The sequence below is a fragment of the Musca autumnalis genome, unplaced genomic scaffold (assembly GCF_047663935.1).
Source record: "Musca autumnalis isolate F117 unplaced genomic scaffold, ASM4766393v1 scaffold_5, whole genome shotgun sequence".
Taxonomy (NCBI): domain Eukaryota; kingdom Metazoa; phylum Arthropoda; class Insecta; order Diptera; family Muscidae; genus Musca; species Musca autumnalis.
Window position 1 is genome coordinate 191,598,274 of NW_027412088.1, and position 22,066 is coordinate 191,620,339.

Genomic DNA, 22,066 nt, shown 5'->3' on the forward strand with positions numbered 1-22,066 from the left:
TAGAAGTATTTTATCTTTATGAAAGACCAGTAGGTATTTGTTTCCCAAAAAGCATAGAGTCTACGGTATAGATGAAAGAAAGATCCTATAAATATTGACATTTCTAAGCAAAGAATACGTTTGGAGACAGGAAAATATATTAATGTGGGTAGATTTTGCAGATATATTTTGTTGACGAATATCTTATTCCTCCGATATATTAATATTGACCCTAATACTTGACAAGAGTTTTAACCTGACTGGTTATCCTGTCTCTGTATATCGATATTAAAATGAAGGAAAGAGATCCATTTTTTTAGTTATCGAAATATTATTTTCTTCGTTTTTGTTCTCAATACAAATAATAAATATGAAAATATAAATTATTTTTTTCGCATTGATTTCCAAATCGATCATGCCAGAAATATAGAGCCTTGTGACAAAAAATTGACAAGGTCATATACAATTTATTTTGCTTCCCTTTCACGTCAACATCTCCAAAACCGTTTAGATTTTATATTATTCTGATCTCACCGAGAATTGAAAAATATTAATTAGACTTTATATTGAAATTTGATTTTTTTTAATAAAAAACATGAGACGAATTTGTGAACATATGTATGTATGTATTTACAAGATTTAATAAAAACTGATCAAATCAGATGATATTGAATGAAGTATTACGTTGGGCGCCATTTTAATAACTTACTGTGATTAAATTTAATTATACCCTCCACCATAATATGGGGGGTATAATTAAATTTGTCTGTCCCCTTTGCAACACATCGAAATATTCATCGGAGACCCTAGAAGTATATATATATTCTTGATCAAGGTAAAATTCTTAGTCAATATAACCATGTCCGTCTGTCCGTCCCTCCGTCGGTCTGTTGAAATCAAGATACAGCTCGCAATTTTTAAGAGAGCTTTGTAGAAGTTTCTTTTACTCCTAGGATGTTTGGTATTGCAAATGGGCTATATCGGTCCCCGTTTTGATATAGCCCCCATAGAAGGTACCACCCGAATTTCGGTAGTTTGAAGGTTTTAGCTTCATTATCACACCAAAGTGGCTGAAATTTGGCACTTAGTCTTCGTTGGGGGTATAACACTTTCCATATGAAATTTGTCAGTATAGGTATACGCCTTGATATAGCCCCCATAGAACGGTTCCTCCCGATTTTCGGTATTTTGAAGGTTGTGGCTTCAATATTCCACCAAAAAGTCTTAAATGTGGTACTTAGTCTTCGTTAAGGTTATAAAACTTTCCATTAGTCAGTATAGGTCCACGCCATCATATAGCCCCCATAGAGCGGTACTGCCCGGTTTCCGGTATTTTGAAGGTGGTGGTCACAATAATCCACCAAAATAACTGAAATTTGGTATTTAGTCTTCATTTGGGGTATAAAACTTTCCCCCAGAACTTTGTCGGTATAGGTCCACGCTTTTATATAGCCCCCATAGAACGGTACCTCCCGATTTGCGGTATTGTGAAGGTTGTGGCCTCAATATTACACATAAATAGCTGAAATTTGGTATTTGGTCTTTGTTGGGGGTATAAAACTTTCCACCTGAAATTCGTTGGTATAGGTTCTTTATATGGCCCCCATAGAGCGATACCGCCCGGTTTTCGGTATTCTAAAGGTTGTGGTTTCAATATTCCACAGAAATAGCTAAAAATTTGGTATTTTGTCTTTGTTGGAGGTATAAAACTTTCCACCTGAAATGTGTAGTTATAGGTCCACGCCTTCACATAGCCCCCATAGAGCGGTACTGTCCGATTTTCGGTATTTTGAAGGTGGTGCCCACCATAATCCACCGAAATGGCTGAAATTTGCTACTTGGTCTTCGTTTGGGGGTATAAAAATGTCCATATGAAATTTGTCGATATAGGTTCACGCCTTCATACAGCCTCCATAGAACGCTACCTCCCAATTTCCGGTATTTCGAAGGTTGTGGCCTCAATATTCCACCGAAATGACTGAAATTTGGTATTTAGTCTACGTTGGAGGTAAAAACCTTTCCGACTGAAATTCATCTGTATAGGATCACGTTTTGATATAGTCCCCATATAACAGTACCTCCCGATTTTCGTAATTTGAAAGTTGTGACATCAATATTCCACCGAAATGACTGAAATTTGTTATTTAGTCTTCCATGGTGTTATAAAAAATTCCAGAATATAATTATAAGTATAGGTCCACGTCTTCCTATATCCCTCCATAGAAACATACCTCGTGATTTTTGGTATTTTGAAGGTTTTAGCCACATTATCTTACAGAAAGATCGGAAATTTGGTATTTAGTCTTCTTTGAGTCTAAAAATTTCCGCCAAATTTTTTTCGGTATAAATTGACGTTTTGATATAGCCACCAAGAACGGTTCCACCCGAATTTCGGTATTTGAAGGTTAGCCACATTGTTTTACCGAAACTGCTGAAATTTGGTATTTGGTTTTCTTCCTAAATGAAGGAAAACAAATTGTTCCATTTTACTTCAGTACAACTCGTGATGGAGGGTATAACAACTTCGGCCCGTCTCAACATAACGCCGTTCTTACTTTTCTTCATAGTCTTTTTTGGTCTGATCTCGCCAAGAAGTTTCAAATTTTGATTTGAATTCAATTTAATGGGGCCACTATGGTTCCAACCTGACCAAATTCTAAAAGTTCAAAGCCCTAGGTTGGGCGTCATTGGAATCACGCTCAGTAATTTCCCAAATTTCACTTTAATCAAATAAAAGAGAATCACACAGACAGAAAAAAAACCTCAGCCTATTACTGAACGAAAAATCCATAACAGGAATGGTGGAAATGTTATTTTTTGTAGGTTTGGATATTCTTTCACTGTGTAACGCTAACCATTTGTGTACCACACTGGCGCTTCATAGAGTATCACAAACCTGCCTATTGTTTTATAAGAAGTTTTATAAGAAGTGTCATATATGCCATCTACTGCTAAATCCTACAATCATCACAGTGGAATTTCTGAAAGTTAGAGGTTAAACTGTTTCGATGACCACCCCAGTTTAGGGAATTCTCTGTTTCACTCACTGGACTTGGAATTCTTATTACTGATATCCGCAAACGACTTGCGTCCACACATGCTGTTGATAGTCCAACGTTTCAAACACAGCTTCTTCTATATGTCCTCGAATAGCTTGGCATGTCTGAAGGAATCGAAGCCATCGATAGGTGAAGAGCCACTATAACTGTTGCATCATAGGGAGGAGTAGTACCTTTAGAATTTTGCTAGTGGCGACAAGAGGGATATGGGTTTTCGGTTCTTCTCTGCTGGCAAGACCACCCTGCCAACTTTCCCGGCTTCTGCTACAATATGGCTGGCTAACGACAGATGGAGGCCACTTGTCAAACACTCAACTTCCGGTCCATCCACTTGTATTAACATTGAGATTTCGTGTGGGTCTTGCCCCAGAAAAGTTTTGTATCGTCGTAACGAGGCACCAATGAGAACATGCCTTTTTTCACAAAAGACAAGGAGCTCTTCTTTGATAGAAACCCTGGAGATAATCTCTGAGAACACCTTCAGGTCTTTGTTCTGCACATTCGTTTTAACAGAATATCAACAGATGTTCTATAGGAAGGACTACTGCTCTTCTATAAGAGGACTTAGAGATCATATAAAAAAGCCCACAGGCCTTCTAAAATGTGACCTACATGTTGATCTGGAAGTTTTCTTTGATAAGGAATCTGTAGGTCTTCTCTGATAAAGGTCCTCTTCAAGATAAGAAACCTGGAAGACTTCTTTGATAGAAGACCTGGAGGTTTTCTTTGATAGAAAACCTGGAGGTCTTCTCCTATAGAAAACATAGAGGTCTCCTCTGACAGAAGACTTGGAGATCTTCTTTGGTAGAAACTTGGAGGTCTTTTGTGATAGAAGACCTTACATAGAAGACCTGAAGGTCTTCTTTGATAGATGTAAAAGTCTGCTGTAATAGAAGATCTGAGGATCTGCTTAAATAGAAGACTAAGAGGCCTTCTTTGATAGAAGATCTGGATGTCTTCTTTGATAAAATACCTGGCGATCTTCATTAAATTTGACATTCTTTAATAGAAGACCTGGGTGTTTTGATAGGAGACATGGAGGTCTTCTTTGATAAAAAAAACCTGGAAGACTTCTTTGATAGAAGACCTGGATGTTTTCTTCGAAAGAAGAAGAGATGGCTTTTTTTATAGAAGACCTGAAAGTATTCTTAGAAGACCTAGGTGACTTCTTTGATAGACGATCTGGAGGTCTTCTTCGATAGAATACCTGGAGATCATCTTTGGTAGAAACTTGGAGGTCTTTTGTGATAGAAGACCTGAAGGTCTTCTATGATGGAAGACCTGGATATATGATATATGACCTAGGTGTCTTCTTTGATAGAACACCTGGAGGTCCTCTGCGATAGAAGGCTTGGAGATCTTCTATGATGGAAGACCTGGAGGTCTTCATTGTTAAAAGACCTGGATGTCTTCATTGATTTAAAATCCGGCGGTCATCTTTGACAGAATACCTAGAGGTCTTCATTGATAGAAGACCTGGAGGTCTTCATTCATAAAAAACCTGGGGGTCTTCTTCGATAGAAGACCTGGAGGTCTTCTTCGATATAAGACCTGTAGGTCTTCTTTCATAGACGATCTGAAGGACTTATTTGATAGAAGATGTAAAGGTCTGCTGTAATAGAAGATCTGAGGATCTCCATGGATAGAAGACTTAGGGGTCTTTTTTGATAGAAGATCTGGATGACTTCTTTGATAGAAGACCTGGAGATCGTTCTAGCTAAGTCTGCTTTGATTGAAGAGAGGTCTTCTTTGATAAAAGATATTGAAGACTTTTTCGGTAGAATACCTGTAGGTCCTTTTTTAACAGGTCTTTCAAAGGCCAACGGGAGGTCGTAATTGATAAAGAAGCAAGATGCCATCTTTATAGATAGAAGACCTGGAGTTCTTCCTTGATAGAAGACCTGTAGGTCTCCTTTGATAGAAGATCTGGGGTCATTAATAAAAAATATCTGGCGGTATTCTGTGATAGTAAACTTGGAGTTCTTCGGTGGTAAAATAACTGTAGGTCTTGTGTGATATAAGCCTTGGAGGTCTTCTTTCATATAAGATCTGGACGATTTCTTCTGTCCTTGGGGGAAACCCAGAGATCTTCTTTGATAGAATTCGTTTAGGTCATATTTGATAGAAGACCTGATGGTCATATTATGTGGAAGACCTGGAAGTCTTATTAGACAGAACACCTTTCTTGACAGACTTTGTGTTAGAAAACATGTATATCTACTTTTTTAATAGAAATTCAGGGGTTCTTCTATAACTAAATCTCGAAGGTCTTTTTTGTCTTAAAAGAAAACCAGGATGTCATCTTTCAAAGAAGACTATGAGGGCTTTTTCTTTTATTTAAGATAATTAAGTCGTCTTGAAGTTTCTTTTATTTCAACAAAAGACTTAAGAGGTTTTGTTCATTCATAGAGAGACTAGATGTATTCTTGTTTCATAGGCTAATTTAAAGTCTTCTGCTCTATTAGAAGATTCGGAGGGTTTCTTCTTTTCTCTACGATTTATCTGTCTCAAAAAAGACATGAATTTCTTCTGTTATAGTAGACCTGGTGGTCTTTTTCGTTCATTCATAAAATACCAAGGAGTCTTTTTTAATCGGAGAGCTGAAGCAGAGTATTTGGCAGCCTTTTGCTTTCGTCGAAGATCTGGAGGCCTACTCTTCATTAAAGGCCGTGAGATGTTGGTCTAATGAAACATAGAAGTCCATTGTTTACATATGGTCTGTTCCAGTACTGCAAGAATCTACTAATTTTTACTATTTTTTCCGATAACATAAAGGAAAAAATGTTATCGTAGTAAAAAAGAGCAATAGAAAGTTCGTAGAATAATTAAAGCCCTGCTTCTTTCATCGAAGACCAGAAGGTTTTCTTCTATTAGAACAGATCTGAAGGTCTTCTCTTTTCGAAGAAGCTTTGTTTGTCTTATTTCGTAGAAAATGTTTACTTCGTCCTGCAAGTCTTCTTCTCCCGTAATAAATCTAATGGTATTCTCCTCCTAATAAACCTGAAGGTCTTTTTTCTTCTATAAAAGATCTGGACACCATTTGCCACTATTCGTCGAAGATTTGGAGGCATATTCTTCATTAACGGCTTTTAATAAATCTAATGGTATTCTCCTCCCAATAAACCTGAAGGTCTTTTTTCTTCCATAAAAGATATGGACACCATTTGTCACTATTCGTCGAAGATTTGGAGGCATATTCTTCATTAAAGGCTTTTAGATCATAGTCTTTCTTCAATGTCCTAATGGTCGTTTATTTCAAAAGAATTCTATTTTTATTAGAAATTTCGTAGAAGACTTGATTATCTTCTTCTTTAATCGAATTCCAGGAGGTCTTCTTCCTTCATAGCAGACTTGAATGTCTTATGCGTCAATAGAAGACCAGAGGGTCGATTCTTGTTTTATGAAAATTTGAAATGAAAAATATTTTCTTTATAAAATTTTTCATTTGGCATTTATTTCCTTTATAAAAGTTTTCATTTCAAATTTTCATAGAACAAGAATTGAGCCCCTGGATGAGTTTTTTTAGGTTCAAGAAAGTAGAGGAGAAACGGGGACTCAGCTTTTTTGAGTAGCGACCTCTGGAAGCCGAAAATTGAACATAAATGAGGGCTCCCAACTGTTAATAGCAAAGACACAAACAAAAAGTACTTTTTGCCAACAATGTTGTCAACGATGTAGCAAAGACACAATCCGCATGGAGAATATAAGCTATGTTCAACTATTGACATCTAGGTGGCGCCCATATTTGTTCAAAAACTCTTTAAAGAGGGCGCCACTATGTAGTGGTCACAATGTAGTGGTGCCCTCTTTTGATTAACTTTTGAACATACTAAAATTCAAATATAGGCGCCACCTAGATGCCAATAGTTGCACATGTATGATGTTCACCTTTTGGAAAGTGTCTTTGCTATATCGTTGGCAACACCTACTTTTGGTTTTTCTCTTTGCTATTAACAGTTATCAACACTCATTTATGTTCAATTTTCGGCAACCAGAGGTCGCTACTCATAAAGCTGAGTCCCCATTTCTCCTCTACTCAAGAAGAAGATTTCTTGGTCTTCCTGTAAGTCATGCGTTCTCCTTAAAAAAAAAAAAAAAACTGATAATCTTTTTGTTTCTTAAGAAACTGTTGATCTTCGTCTATCGGACTATGCGTGTCTGTCCATCGTAAACTTGTAATCACGCTACACTTGTCAATATTTATCAAAACGTCTTGGTGAGTGTCGGATCTTGCGAATATCCCCGCTTCTATTAGCGACATTCCAAAAGAATGAAAATGAAAAGAAAAATTCCCACGTTTATAACAATGAATAATAGGTTGGCGAAAGTGTTCAAATAACGGAATTGTCATGTATTAAAAAGACCTTCTGAGTTAAAGCTCAATTGCGTTACCAAAAGTGATCATATACAAGAGATATAGAATAAGACGCTTTGGTATCCCAGTTTTCATGGCAGATATCTCTGGGATATACCCTGCCTTACCAATAGTGGTCGAACACTGGAGATATAGAATAAGACGTTTTGGTATCCCAATTTCCATGGCAGATATCCTTGGGATATACCTGATAATGAAGAGGGCATTACAGCCCCTTTATAAAAGCCCTCTCATAGAAGTTTTAGAAGACCCGGGCGCCTCCTGCTTTCATAGAAGGCCCAAACAGAGAGGCCATCTTGGAGAAGATTCAAATGTCTTTCCCCATTACAAGTGTTGTTTCACATAATACATGAATCACATCCTTCAAAGGTCCTCTTTATAACGGAACAATTAAGAGAGCAACTACAAAATGTTTTATTATTTTTTTATTTTTAAAATTATTTTGTTCACAATCAAAATGTTCTAAACAGTCTTCAAAACAACAGCTTCTTTGGGCATTAAAGTAATCAAATCGGTGTTGGCCAAATCTCTGCAACGAAAAAAATAAAATAAAGAGATAATTGATTAAGAACTCTTCAGTTCTTCTTCAAGCCAAAATAACTTACCCCTTGCGTCTGGGACTGCGATCGGTGACAACAACATATTCCAACGAACTTGTAAGGCCGCTGAAGGCACTGTTCAAATTCAGAGACTCCACATGGTCATGGATGTTCAAAAGCACAACATATGTGGGATAACCAGCAAGAGATCTTAAATATAAGCAGATTAAGTAAAGTTTCTCATAAAGACCTCCCAAAAAAACCTACCGCTTAATGCCCAAAACATTTTCACTCAGAGCCTTAACTTCACTCTCACCCTTTTGAATTGTCGTTTCTCTTCTCAAATTCTGCAATTGTTTGTACACATTTAGATGGCTGTAGGAGATACCACGTTCTCTCTTAACATTGACGTATTTGTAGTTATCGGCCACCGGCAACCAGGTTGTAGAGCTCTCAGTAAAGCCAGCCAAATTATTATCATTCCAATGGAATGGTGTGCGGACTGGATCACGGGTCAAACGCTCATAATTTTCTGGATTTGATTGACAGGCTTGTGGATCGACAGTCTCATCCCAGGAAATCCAAACATCGGTCATGCCAATTTCTTCACCATTATAGGTGATACTGCAACCGGGCAGAGTCAAGAGCAGCATGTTGATGATATCGATGCGATCTTCACCTAAGCGGGAGCCAATGCGACTTTGGTCATGGTTACCAAGCTAAGAGAAAAAAATCTATTAAATGGGTACTTTATATTTGAGATATAAGAGGATCTTCACACTTACCACCCAATTGGCTGTCTTCCCTTCGGGCATATTCCTCAGCCAGGTATTGATCAGTTCATCATAGTAATAGGCATTGGAATTCTTATTCAAATTACTAATCAATTGGAAATTGAAAGGAATCTGAGCACCATCGTGAGTACTGTTACCATAATATTGCATTATGACATCCAAAGGAGCATAGGCTTCGGTCATAATGATACGATCATCACCGCCCAATTCTTGATCCATTTCTTCCAAAACCTGACGGAATTGATAGACCATATCAATGGTTTCCGGTTGATTTGTGGTATAGATATGTTGGAAATATTCATAATCCTCAGGATCATTGACATAGGGATTGCGTGGTTCATCGGGATAATTGCCCTCAGCATCGGGACTGATTTCGAAGGTGTGGGGCACAGCATCAACACGGAAACCAGAAACACCACGGCGCAACCAGAAACGGAAAACGTCCTAAAGAGAAAAAGGTGTTATCGACAACTTTTGCTGTAGAAGATGTTGTTATTGACAACTTATGCTGTAGAAGATGTTGTTATTGACAACTTTTGCTGAAGAAGAAGTTATCAAAACCTATTTTTATATAAAAAGTTGTTATCGAACACTATTTCTACATTTAAACTTGTCACCGACGAACATTTCTTCAGAAAAAGTTGTTATCGACAACTATTTCTGTAGAATAAGTTGTTATAGACAATTATTTCTATAGAAAAAGTTGTTATCTAAAGAAAAAGTTGTTATCGACAACTATTTCTATAGAAAAAGTTCTTATCAACAACTATTTCTATAGAAGAAGTAGCTATCGACAACTATTTCTATGGAAGAAGTTGCTATCGACAACTATTTCTATAAAAGAAGTTGCTATCGAAAACTGTTTCTATAGAAAAAGTCGTTATCGACAACTGTTTCTATAGAAAAAGTTGTTATCGACAACTGTTTCTATAGAAAAAGTTGTTATCGACAACTGTTTCTATAGAAAAAGTTGTTATCGACAACTGTTGTTATCGACAACTATTTCTATAGAAAAAGTTGTTATCGACAACTATTTCTATAGAAAAAGTTGTTATCGACAACTATTTCTATAGAAAAAGTTATTATCGACAACTGTTTCTATAGAAAAAGTTGTTACCGACAACTATTTCTATAAAAGAAGTTGTTATCGACAACTATTTCTATAAAAGAAGTTGCTATCGACAACTGTTTCTATAGAAAAAGTTGTTATCGACAACTATTTCTATAGAAGAAGTTGTTATCGACAACTGTTTCTATAGAAAAAGTTGTTATCGACAACTGTTTCTATAGAAAAAGTTGTTATCGACAACTGTTTCTATAGAAAAAGTTATTATCGACAACTATTTCTGTAGAAAAAGTTGTTATAGACTTTTATTTCTATAGAAAAAGTTGTTATCGACAACTGTTTTTATAGAAAAAGTTGTTATCGACAACTGCTTTTATAGAAAAAGTTGTTATCGACAACTGTTTTTATAGAAAAAGTTGTTATCGACAACTGTTTTTATAGAAAAAGTTGTTATCGACAACTGTTTTTATAGAAAAAGTTGTTATCGACAACTGTTTCTATAGAAAAAGTTGTTATCGACAACTATTTCTATAGAAAAAGTTGTTATCGACAACTGTTTCTATAGAAAAAGTTGTTATCGACAACTGTTTCTATAGAAAAAGTTGTTATCGACAACTGTTTCTATAGAAAAAGTTGTTATCGACAACTGTTTCTATAGAAAAAGTTGTTATCGACAACCATTTCTATAGAAAAAGTTGTTATCGACAACCATTTCTATAGAAAAAGTTGTTATCGACAACTATTTCTATAGAAAAAGTTGTTTTCGACAACTATTTCTATAGAAAAAGTTGTTTTCAACAACTATTTCCATAGAAAAAGTTGTTTTCGACAACTATTTCCATAGAAAAAGTTGTTATCGACAACTATTTCTATTTCTATAGAAAAAGTTGTTATCGACAACTATTTCTATTTCTATAGAAAAAGTTGTTATCGACAACTGTTTCTACAGAAAAATTTGTTATCGACAACTGTTTCTATAGAAAAAGTTGTTATCGACAACTGTTTCTATAGAAAAAAGTTGTCATCGACAACTGTTTCTATAGAAAAAGTTGTTATCGACAACTATTTCCATAGAAAAAGTTGTTATCGACAACTATTTCTATAGAAAAAGTTGTTATCGACAACTATTTCTATAGAAAAAGTTGTTATCGACAACTATTTCTATAGAAAAAGTTGTTATCGACAACTATTTCTATAGAAAAAGTTGTTATCGACAACTATTTCTATAGAAAAAGTTGTTATCGACAACTATTTCTATAGAAAAAGTTGTTATCGACAACTATTTCTATAGAAAAAGTTGTTATCGACAACTATTTCTATAGAAAAAGTTGTTATCGACAACTATTTCTATAGAAAAAGTTGTTATCGACAGCTATTCCTATAGAAAAAGTTGTTATCGACAAGTGTTTCTATAGAAAAAGTTGTTATCGACAACTATTTCCATAGAAAAAGTTGTTATCGACAACTATTTCTATAGAAAAAGTTGTTATCGACAACTATTTCTATTTCTATAGAAAAAGTTGTTATCGACAACTATTTCTATTTCTATAGAAAAAGTTGTTATCGACAACTGTTTCTACAGAAAAATTTGTTATCGACAACTGTTTCTATAGAAAAAGTTGTTATCGACAACTGTTTCTATAGAAAAAAGTTGTTATCGACAACTGTTTCTATAGAAAAAGTTGTTATCGACAACTATTTCCATAGAAAAAGTTGTTATCGACAACTATTTCTATAGAAAAAGTTGTTATCGACAACTATTTCTATAGAAAAAGTTGTTATCGACAACTATTTCTATAGAAAAAGTTGTTATCGACAACTATTTCTATAGAAAAAGTTGTTATCGACAGCTATTCCTATAGAAAAAGTTGTTATCGACAAGTGTTTCTATAGAAAAAGTTGTTATCGACAACTGTTGTTATCGACAACTATTTCTATAGAAAAAGTTGTTATCGACAACTATTTCTATAGAAAAAGTTGTTATCGACAACTATTTCTATAGAAAAAGTTGTTATCGACAACTATTTCTATAGAAAAAGCTGTTATCGACAACTATTTCTATAGAAAAAGTTGTTTTCGACAACTATTTCTATAGAAAAAGTTGTTATCGACAACTATTTCTATAGAAAAGATGTTACCGACAACTCTTTCTATAGAAAAAGTTGTTATCGACAACTATTTCTATAGAAAAAGTTGTTATCGACAACTATTTCTATAGAAAAAGTTGTTATCGACAACTATTTCTATAGAAAAAGTTGTTATCGACAACTATTTCTATAGAAAAAGTTGTTATCAACAACTATTTCTATAGAAAAAGTTGTTATCGACAACTATTTCTATAGAAAAAGTTGTTATCGACAACTATTTCTATAGAAAAAGTTGTTATCGACAACTATTTCTATAGAAAAAGTTGTTATCGACAACTATTTCTATAGAAAAAGTTGTTATCGACAACTATTTCTATAGAAAAAGTTGTTATCGACAACTATTTCTATAGAAAAAGTTGTTATCGACAACTATTTCTATAGAAAAAGTTGTTATCGACAACTATTTCTATAGAAAAAGTTGTTATCGACAACTATTTCTATAGAAAAAGTTGTTATCGACAACTATTTCTATAGAAAAAGTTGTTATCGACAACTATTTCTATAGAAAAAGTTGTTATCGACAACTATTTCTATAGAAAAAGTTGTTATCGACAACCATTTCTATAGAAAAAGTTGTTATCGACAACCATTTCTATAGAAAAAGTTGTTATCGACAACTATTTCTATAGAAAAAGTTGTTATCGACAACTATTTCTATAGAAAAAGTTGTTATCGACAACTATTTCTATAGAAAAAGTTGTTATCGACAACTATTTCTATAGAAAAAAATGTTATCGACAACTATTTCTATAGAAAAAAAATGTTATCGACAACTATTTCTATAGAAAAAAATGTTATCGACAACTATTTCTATAGAAAAAGTTGTTATCGACAACTATTTCTATAGAAAAAGTTGTTATCAACAACTATTTCTATAGAAAAGTTGTTATCAACAACTATTTCTATAGAAAAAGTTGTTGTCGACAACTATTTCCATAGAAAAATTTGTTATCGACAACTATTTCCATAGAAAAAGTTGTTATCGACAACTATTTCCATAGAAAAAGTTGTATCGACAATTGTTTCTATAGAAAAAGTTGTTATCGACAACTGTTTCTATAGAAAAACTTGTTATCGACAACTGTTTCTATAGAAAAACTTGTAATCGATAACTGTTTCTATATCGACATTTATTTCTTTAGAAAAAGTTGTTATCAAAATATTTTCCATAGAAAATGTTGCTATCGACAACTATTTCTATAGAAAAAGTTGTTATCGACAACTGTGTCTATGGAAAACTTTGTTATCGACAATTATTTCTATAGAAAAAGTTGATATCGACCAATTTTGTTTTATGGAAAAGTGGTGTCTTCTCTTCTCCTTTTTCTTCATTCCCCTTACCTTCATCATATCCATAACTTTTGGATTGCGATAGTTCAAATCAGGCTGCTTGGCATGGAATTGATGCAAATAGTATTCCTGACGTTGTTCGTGCCATGTCCACATGCTGCCACGGAAAACACTAATCCAATTGGTGGGTGGTTGCCTCACTCCATCAACAATTTTACCCGGATGCCAGACATAAAAATCTTTATATTCTGGATCTCCAGCTGCTGATTTTATGAACCATTCACATTCATCACTTGTGTGATTGGGTACAAAATCCAAAATAATTTTCACCCCTATGGCCTTGGCTTTTTCTATCAAAGCTTCGAAATCCTCCATGGTACCAAAGATGGGATCAATTTCAGTTAAATTTGCAACATCATAACCAAAATCAGCCATGGGTGAGGTAAAGATGGGCGAAAGCCATGTGGCTGTAATACCGATTTCTTTCAAGTAGGGCAATTGTTGGGTAATACCTGCAGAGAAAATTTGCAATTAAGGTCGGGCACGCTTTGAGGAGCTACTTATACACTTACCCTTCAAATCGCCCACACCATCTCCATCACTGTCTTTAAAGGACCGGGGATAAATTTGATAGAATGATGCAGTTTGCCACCATTTTAAATCGGCAGCCTGGCTTCCGAATACCAATGCCAAAAGGCAAATCAATTGCAGCGCTCTCATTTCGTTGGCCCTGTTAACCGGTACACAAGTTATGGCCTAATGTAGTGACTTTCCATAAAATTTGTCGATTTATAATCTTCAATGCGTAACAGATAAGCTATGCCGACTGGATTGTGATAAACATGAAGCGATTTGCCATTAATTATTAGAGTGGAATAAGTCGAAAATGTTTCAAACTGTGGTAGACCTTTATTAGAATATATTTTGTACTTAAAATAATTTTAGGGACTTAAAGAGGAAACTACAGGTTTTCAAGAATTTAATTTGGCGGTTGTTAAGTCCAGGTGTGGACCACCCCGCAAATATTTCTTAATTTTTAAAGTAATCAATTTACCTAAGTCTCATTTTTAGTTCAGATTTTTCGTTTTTTTTTAATTTTTTTACAATGTCCATTTAGTCTGTTTTGCTCAATTTCTATTACAATTTTGGTTTATCAGAAAAAGAAAACAGGTGGATTAGTGGTAATAAATTATTGTCAATAATTTTATGATATGGTTTTTGGTCATTACTGTCGCATTTGTCTTTACGGTGATAAATACCAAAGCTACCCAGCACTGAAAGGTTGTGTTACATTTTGCTACTGATATTTACAATATATCTGGAGATACAACTAATAGAATATAAAATTTATGATTAAGAAGTTTTGTAAATATAGGTCACAACAAAAAGCAAAAGTAATAATTACAAAAAAAAAAAAAAAAAAAACTTCTAGAAATAGAGTGGATTACATTTCTTAAAGTAAAAAAATAAATTTAATGTCCTAAATCGGAATCGGAATAAGGGGGAATGCAATTTTTCATAGAAATAATTGTCGAAAAAGTTGTCGATAACAACTTTTCTATCGAAAAAACTGTCGATAACAACTTTTTCTATAGAAATAATTGTCGATAAAAATTTTTTCTATAGAAACATTTGTCGATAACAACTTTTTTTATAGAAACAGTTGTCGATAACAACTTTTCTATAGACACAGATGTCGATAACAACTTTTTCTATAGAAACATTTGTCGATAACAACTTTTTCTATAGAAACAGTTGTCGACAACAACTTTTTCTACAGAAACAGTTGTCGATAACAACTTTTTCTATAGAAACAGTTGTCGATAACATCTTTTTCTATAGAAACAGTTGTCGATAACCACTTTTTCTATAGAAACAGTTGTCGATAACAACTTTTTCTATAGAATCCGTTGTCGATAACAACTTTTTCTATAGAATCCGTTGTCGATAACAACTTTTTCTATAGAATCCGTTGTCGATAACAACTTTTTCTATAAAAACAGTTGTCGATAACTACTTTTTCTATAGAAACAGTTGTCAATAACAACTTTTTTTCTAGAAACAGTTGTCGATAACAACTTTTTCTATAGAAACAGTTGTCGATAACAACTTTTTCTATAGAAACAGTTGTCGATAACAACTTTTTCTATAGAAACAGTTGTCGATAACAACTTTTTCTATAGAAACAGTTGTCGATAACAACTTTTTCTATAGAAACAACTTTTTCTATAGAAACAGTTGTCGATAACAACTTTTTCTATAGAAACAGTTGTCGATAACAACTTTTTCTATAGAAACAGTTGTCGATAACAACTTTTTCTATAGAAACAGTTGTCGATAACAACTTTTTCTATAGAAACAGTTGTCGATAACAACTTTTTCTATAGAAACAGTTGTCGATAACAACTTTTTCTATAGAAACAGTTGTCGATAACAACTTTTTCTATAGAAACAGTTGTCGATAACAACTTTTTCTATAGAAACAGTTGTCGATAACAACTTTTTCTATAGAAACAGTTGTCGATAACAACTTTTTCTATAGAAACAGTTGTCGATAACAACTTTTTCTATAGAAACAGTTGTCGATAACAACTTTTTCTATAGAAACAGTTGTCGATAACAACTTTTTCTATAGAAACAGTTGTCGATAACAACTTTTTCTATAGAAACAGTTGTCGATAACAACTTTTTCTATAGAAACAGTTGTCGATAACAACTTTTTCTATAGAAACAGTTGTCGATAACAACTTTTTCTATAGAAACAGTTGTCGATAACAACTTTTTCTATAGAAACAGTTGTCGATAACAACTTTTTCTATAGAAACAGTTGTCGATAACAACTTTTTCTATAGAAACAGTTGTCGATAACAACTTTTTCTATAGAAACAGTTGTCGATAACAATGGTTTCTTTAGAAATAGTTTTCGATAACAACGTTTTCCATTTAAATAGACCACTTGCTCTTCCATGGGAAGACAACTTGGCGTTTTTAGGCAAGACACTTGGTCTTCAAAGGAAGTTCACTTTGTCTCTAGAGAAACGCAACTTGACCTTCGTCTAGATTTGCTTATTAATCCCCTGAAAATTTCTAAATATGTATCATCTAATCTCTCCTTATGTCCCACTTATATCGAATTAGTTTACTGGGTTAAGGAAACACTATAACATCTCATAAAAGAACCCGAGCGAACATATCTCCCCATAAACGTTAATGTAGGGTGGGTGTCATAAAGATAACTAACACCAAATATGCCAATAATCGAAATCGTTTAGCTAAGTATTCTTCTCCGCATCTATATGGTCAAATAAAGATTAGCAAAGATTGGTAATTAGTCCGTAAAGCTTATCAAAACCGACTGACTGACTGAACTTGTCAGAGTCGGATGGAAGAAACATATTTCAGACAGAAAAATAAATCAATCAAACACTCGACGTCATGATGGCGAGGTGGACATATTGCTGCTGTCTGGTGGCACTTTTGGGCATCTGTTGCGTACCACAACAAGCTGAAGCCAAAGCCAAGGCATGGTGGGAAACGGCATCATTTTATCAAATTTATCCACGATCCTTTAAGGACAGCGACGGTGATGGTGTGGGTGATTTGAAAGGTGTTACCAGTAAATTGGCTTACCTGAAAGAAATTGGCATGGCTGCCACATGGTTGTCGCCATTTTTGAAATCACCAATGGCAGATTTTGGTTATGATATCTCAAATTTCACAGAAGTCGATCCCTTGTTTGGTACCATGGAAGATTTTGAAGATATGATGAAGAAATCCAAGGAATTGGGAGTGCGCATTATTTTGGATTTTGTACCCAATCATTCAAGTGATGAATGTGAGTGGTTTATCAAGTCGGCTGCCAGAGATCCTGAGTATGCTGATTACTATGTATGGCATCCGGGTAAAATTGTTAACGGCACGAGAACCGTGCCCAATAACTGGGTAAGTGTGTTTCGTGGCTCGGCATGGGAATGGCATGAAGGACGCCAGGAATACTATTTGCATCAGTTCCACAAAAAGCAGCCGGATTTTAATTTCCGCAATCCTAAAGTCAGGGAGGCAATGAATGTGAGTATGGGGAAGGGGGATTGAGGGGGGACAATTTTTGGGAAAATTTTATTTATTTTTTTCTTCCTAGGAAATTTTACGTTTCTGGTTGCGCAAGGGCATTGACGGTTTCCGTGTTGATGCCATTTATCACGCTTTTGAAATTGCCCCCGACGCCGAGGGTAATTATCCTGATGAACCCCGCAATGATTGGACTGATGATCCAGATGATTATGGTTATGTCCATCATATCTATACCGTGGATCAGCCTGAAACTCCGCATTTGGTTTATGAATGGCGTCAAGTTTTGGATGACTTCCGAAAGGAAAATGGTGGTGATGAAAGGTAGGGACTTATTAAATGAAAACAATGAACATTCGCACAGGAATTTTAAAATATTTCAAGCCAATTATAGTGGATTTTTTAAATAATATTTTTCAAAGATTTTCAAGGCAATAATCGTGGATTTTTTAAATAATATTTTTTGAGCAATTTCAAAGCAATAATCGTGGATTTTTTAAATAATATTTTTTGAGCAATTTCAAAGCAATAATCGTGTATTTTTTAAATAATATTTTTTGAGCAATTTCAAAGCAATAATCGTGGATTTTTTAAATAATATTTTTTGAGCAATTTCAAAGCAATAATCGTGGATTTTTTAAATAATATTTTTTGAGCAATTTCAAAGCAATAATCGTGGATTTTTTAAATAATATTTTTTGAGCAATTTCAAAGCAATAATCGTGGATTTTTTAAATAATATTTTTTGAGCAATTTCAAAGCAATAATCGTGGATTTTTTAAATAATATTTTTGAGCAATTTCAAAGCAATAATCGTGCATTTTTTAAATAATATTTTTTGAGCAATTTCAAAGCAATAATCGTGGATTTTTTAAATAATATTTTTTGAGCAATTTCAAAGCAATAATCGTGGATTTTTTAAATAATATTTTTGAGCAATTTCAAAGCAATAATCGTGGATTTTTTAAATAATATTTTTTGAGCAATTTCAAAGCAATAATCGTGGATTTTTAAATAATATTTTTTGAGCATTTTCAAAGCAATAATCGTGGATTTTTTAAATAATATTTTTTGAGCAATTTCAAAGCAATAATCGTGGATTTTTTAAATAATATTTTTGAGCAATTTCAAAGCAATAATCGTGGATTTTTTAAATAATATTTTTTGAGCAATTTCAAAGCAATAATCGTGGATTTTTTAAATAATATTTTTTGAGCAATTTCAAAGCAATAATCGTGGATTTTTTAAATAATATTTTTTGAGCAATTTCAAAGCAATAATCGTGGATTTTTTAAATAATATTTTTTGAGCAATTTCAAAGCAATAATCGTGGATTTTTTAAATAATATTTTTTGAGCAATTTCAAAGCAATAATCGTGGATTTTTTAAATAATATTTTTTGAGCAATTTCAAAGCAATAATCGTGGATTTTTTAAATAATATTTTTTGAGCAATTTCAAAGCAATAATCGTGGATTTTTTAAATAATATTTTTTGAGCAATTTCAAAGCAATAATCGTGGATTTTTTAAATAATATTTTTTGAGCAATTTCAAAGCAATAATCGTGGATTTTTTAAATAATATTTTTTGAGCAATTTCAAAGCAATAATCGTGGATTTTTTAAATAATATTTTTTGAGCAATTTCAAAGCAATAATCGTGGATTTTTTAAATAATATTTTTTGAGCAATTTCAAAGCAATAATCGTGGATTTTTTAAATAATATTTTTTGAGCAATTTCAAAGCAATAATCGTGGATTTTTTAAATAATATTTTTTGAGCAATTTCAAAGCAATAATCGTGGATTTTTTAAATAATATTTTTTGAGCAATTTCAAAGCAATAATCGTGGATTTTTTAAATAATATTTTTTGAGCAATTTCAAAGCAATAATCGTGGATTTTTTAAATAATATTTTTTGAGCAATTTCAAAGCAATAATCGTGGATTTTTTAAATAATATTTTTTGAGCAATTTCAAAGCAATAATCGTGGATTTTTTAAATAATATTTTTTGAGCAATTTCAAAGCAATAATCGTGGATTTTTTAAATAATATTTTTTGAGCAATTTCAAAGCAATAATCGTGGATTTTTTAAATAATATTTTTTGAGCAATTTCAAAGCAATAATCGTGGATTTTTTAAATAATATTTTTTGAGCATTTTCAAAGCAATAATCGTGGATTTTTTAAATAATATTTTTTGAGCATTTTCAAAGCAATAATCGTGGATTTTTTAAATAATATTTTTTGAGCATTTTCAAAGCAATAATCGTGGATTTTTTAAATAATATTTTTTGAGCATTTTCAAAGCAATAATCGTGGATTTTTTAAATAATATTTTTTGAGCATTTTCAAAGCAATAATCGTGGATTTTTTAAATAATATTTTTGAGCATTTTCAAAGCAATAATCGTGGATTTTTTAAATAATATTTTTTGAGCATTTTCAAAGCAATAATCGTGGATTTTTTAAATAATATTTTTTGAGCATTTTCAAAGCAATAATCGTGGATTTTTTAAATAATATTTTTGAGCATTTTCAAAGCAATAATCGTGGATTTTTTAAATAATATTTTTTGAGCATTTTCAAAGCAATAATCGTGGATTTTTTAAATAATATTTTTTGAGCATTTTCAAAGCAATAATCGTGGATTTTTTAAATAATATTTTTTGAGCATTTTCAAAGCAATAATCGTGGATTTTTTTAAATAATATTTTTCAAAGATTTTCAAAGCAATAATCGTGGATTTTTTAAATAATATTTTTGAGCATTTCAAAGCAATAATCGTGGATTTTTTAAATAATATTTTTTGAGAATTTTCAAAGCAATAATCGTAGATTTTATAAATAATATTTTTCAAAGATTTTCAAGACAATAATCGTGGATTTTTTAAATAATATTTTTCAAAGATTTCCAAGGCAAAGATCGTGGATTTTTTAAATAATATTTTTTGAGCATTTTCGAAGCAATAATCGTGGATTTTTTAAATAATATTTTTCAAAGATTTCCAAGGCAAAGATCGTGGATTTTTTAAATAATATTTTTTGAGCAATTTCGAAGCAATAATCGTGGATTTTTTAAATAATATTTTTTGAGCATTTTCAAAGCAATAATCGTGGATTTTTTAAATAATATGTTTTGAGCATTTTCAAAGCAATAATCGTGGATTTTTTAAATAATATTTTTTGAGCACTTTCGAAGGAATAATCGTGGATTTTTTAAATAATATTTTTTGAGCGCTTTCGAAGGATAATCGTGGATTTTTTAAATAATTTTTTTGAGCATTTTCAAAGCAATAATCGTGGATTTTTTAAATAATTTTTTTGAGCATTTTCAAAGCAATAATCGTGGATTTTTTAAATAATTTTTTTGAGCATTTTCAAAGCAATAATCGTGGATTTTTTAAATAATTTGAGCATTCTCAAAGCAAAAATCGTGGATTTTTTAAATAATATTTTTTGAGAATTTTCAAAGCAATAATCGTGGATTTTTTTAAATAATTTTTTTATGAGGATTTTCAAGGCATGAATATTTTGTTTATTTCTTTTTTCAGAATCCTCATGGTTGAAACCTGGTCACCCATTAACATTGTCATGGAATATTATGGCAACTCCACGGCCGAGGGTGCTCAAATCCCCTTCAATTTCCAAATGATTAGCTATTTGTGGAACGATTCGGATGCCTATCATTATGCCAATCTTATCAATGAGTGGCTGAACATGATGCCTGCTGGTCGCACTGCCAACTGGGTGGTGGGAAATCATGATAAAAATCGTGTGGGTACACGTTTTGGAGCCGATCGCATTGATATGTTCAATATGTTGCTGTTGACCCTACCCGGTTGCAGTATTACCTATAATGGGGAAGAAATTGGTATGACTGATGTGTGGATTTCATGGGAAGAAACGGTGGATCCTCAAGCTTGTAATGGCCATGAGGATGGCTATGAATATCGTTCACGTGATCCAGCTCGCACCCCCTTCCAATGGAATGATGAAAAGAATTCCGGATTTTCTGATGGTGACAGCACCTGGTTACCTGTCAGTCCCAATTACAAGTCGGAGAATTTGAAAAGGCAAAGGGGTATTGCCCGCAGTCATTTGAATATTTTCAAGGAGTTGCAACAATTGAGGCATGAAGATACCCTCAGAGATGGTGAGACTGAAGTTAAGGCTTTCAGTCATGATGTTTTGGGTATTAAGCGGTAAGAGGAAACCCTTGATTTTCATAATTTCTTGTTATAACGCTTTGTTTTTGTTGTTGTTCCTTTTTCCAGCTCCCTTGCCAATGATTTCACCTACATTACCCTCATGAATATTTTCGATTCAAACCAAGTTGTAAATTTGCATGATGTCTTTTCAAATCTACCCTCTGAATTTGAATATGTGGTCCTCAGTGACAAATCTCTACGCCGCAAAGGGTAAGTTCCATATCTTTCAAGTGGCATTTAATTGTTGTTTTATTGCCACTTATTTGCTGCTATTCCCTTCCGGAGTTTTGAGTTTAAATTGGATTTAAATTCATTTGGGATTTTCATTGTCCCGTTTTTTGTTGGTCTTTTGTTTGTCTTTACAGTGATAAAGTTGCGAGCAGTAAAATTGAGTTGCTACCCAAAGAAGCTGTGGTTTTGAGGTCAACGGTTAAAGTGTAGAAACAAAGGCGATATGGCTTGTGGTAATGTTAATTAGAAATATTTAAATGTAAAGAAATAATAAGTGTGTTTGAAATAAACTTGAAAGTTATTTTAACGTG

At 33.0% G+C, this 22,066-nt stretch overlaps 2 protein-coding genes across 2 annotated transcripts; one reads left to right on the plus strand and one right to left on the minus strand.

The window, feature by feature from the left end:
- Positions 1–7,825: 7,825 nt before the first annotated feature.
- Mal-A3 (Maltase A3) lies at positions 7,826–14,042 on the minus strand. Its single transcript, XM_073990141.1, has 6 exons — positions 13,822–14,042; positions 13,301–13,761; positions 8,738–9,190; positions 8,220–8,671; positions 8,019–8,162; positions 7,826–7,942 (listed from the first exon to the last, which is right to left on the minus strand). Exons 1-6 carry the CDS (start codon positions 13,967–13,969, stop codon positions 7,876–7,878), a joined length of 1,725 nt encoding a protein of 574 aa, XP_073846242.1. The 5' UTR covers positions 13,970–14,042; the 3' UTR covers positions 7,826–7,875.
- Positions 14,043–16,572: 2,530 nt separating this feature from the next.
- On the plus strand, positions 16,573–22,066 carry Mal-A4 (Maltase A4). The gene is made up of 5 exons (XM_073957943.1): positions 16,573–17,317; positions 17,388–17,641; positions 20,868–21,518; positions 21,591–21,734; positions 21,890–22,066. The coding sequence occupies exons 1-5, from the start codon at positions 16,685–16,687 to the stop codon at positions 21,963–21,965; spliced, it is 1,758 nt and encodes a 585-aa protein (XP_073814044.1). The 5' UTR covers positions 16,573–16,684; the 3' UTR covers positions 21,966–22,066.

Bases quoted from the DNA above. Each gene is read 5' to 3' on its own strand.
- Mal-A4 (XM_073957943.1), top strand. From the start codon at position 16,685: ATGATGGCGAGGTGGACATATTGCTGCTGTCTGGTGGCACTTTTGGGC. The intron at 21,519-21,590 runs GTAAGAGGAAAC...TCCTTTTTCCAG, and splicing joins GATGTTTTGGGTATTAAGCG to CTCCCTTGCCAATGATTTCA. The intron at 21,735-21,889 runs GTAAGTTCCATA...TTGTCTTTACAG, and splicing joins AAATCTCTACGCCGCAAAGG to TGATAAAGTTGCGAGCAGTA.
- Mal-A3 (XM_073990141.1), bottom strand. From the start codon at position 13,969: ATGAGAGCGCTGCAATTGATTTGCCTTTTGGCATTGGTATTCGGAAGC. The intron at 13,762-13,821 runs GTAAGTGTATAA...TTTTCTCTGCAG, and splicing joins TGGTGTGGGCGATTTGAAGG to GTATTACCCAACAATTGCCC. The intron at 9,191-13,300 runs GTAAGGGGAATG...TTTTCTCTTTAG, and splicing joins AAGTTATGGATATGATGAAG to GACGTTTTCCGTTTCTGGTT.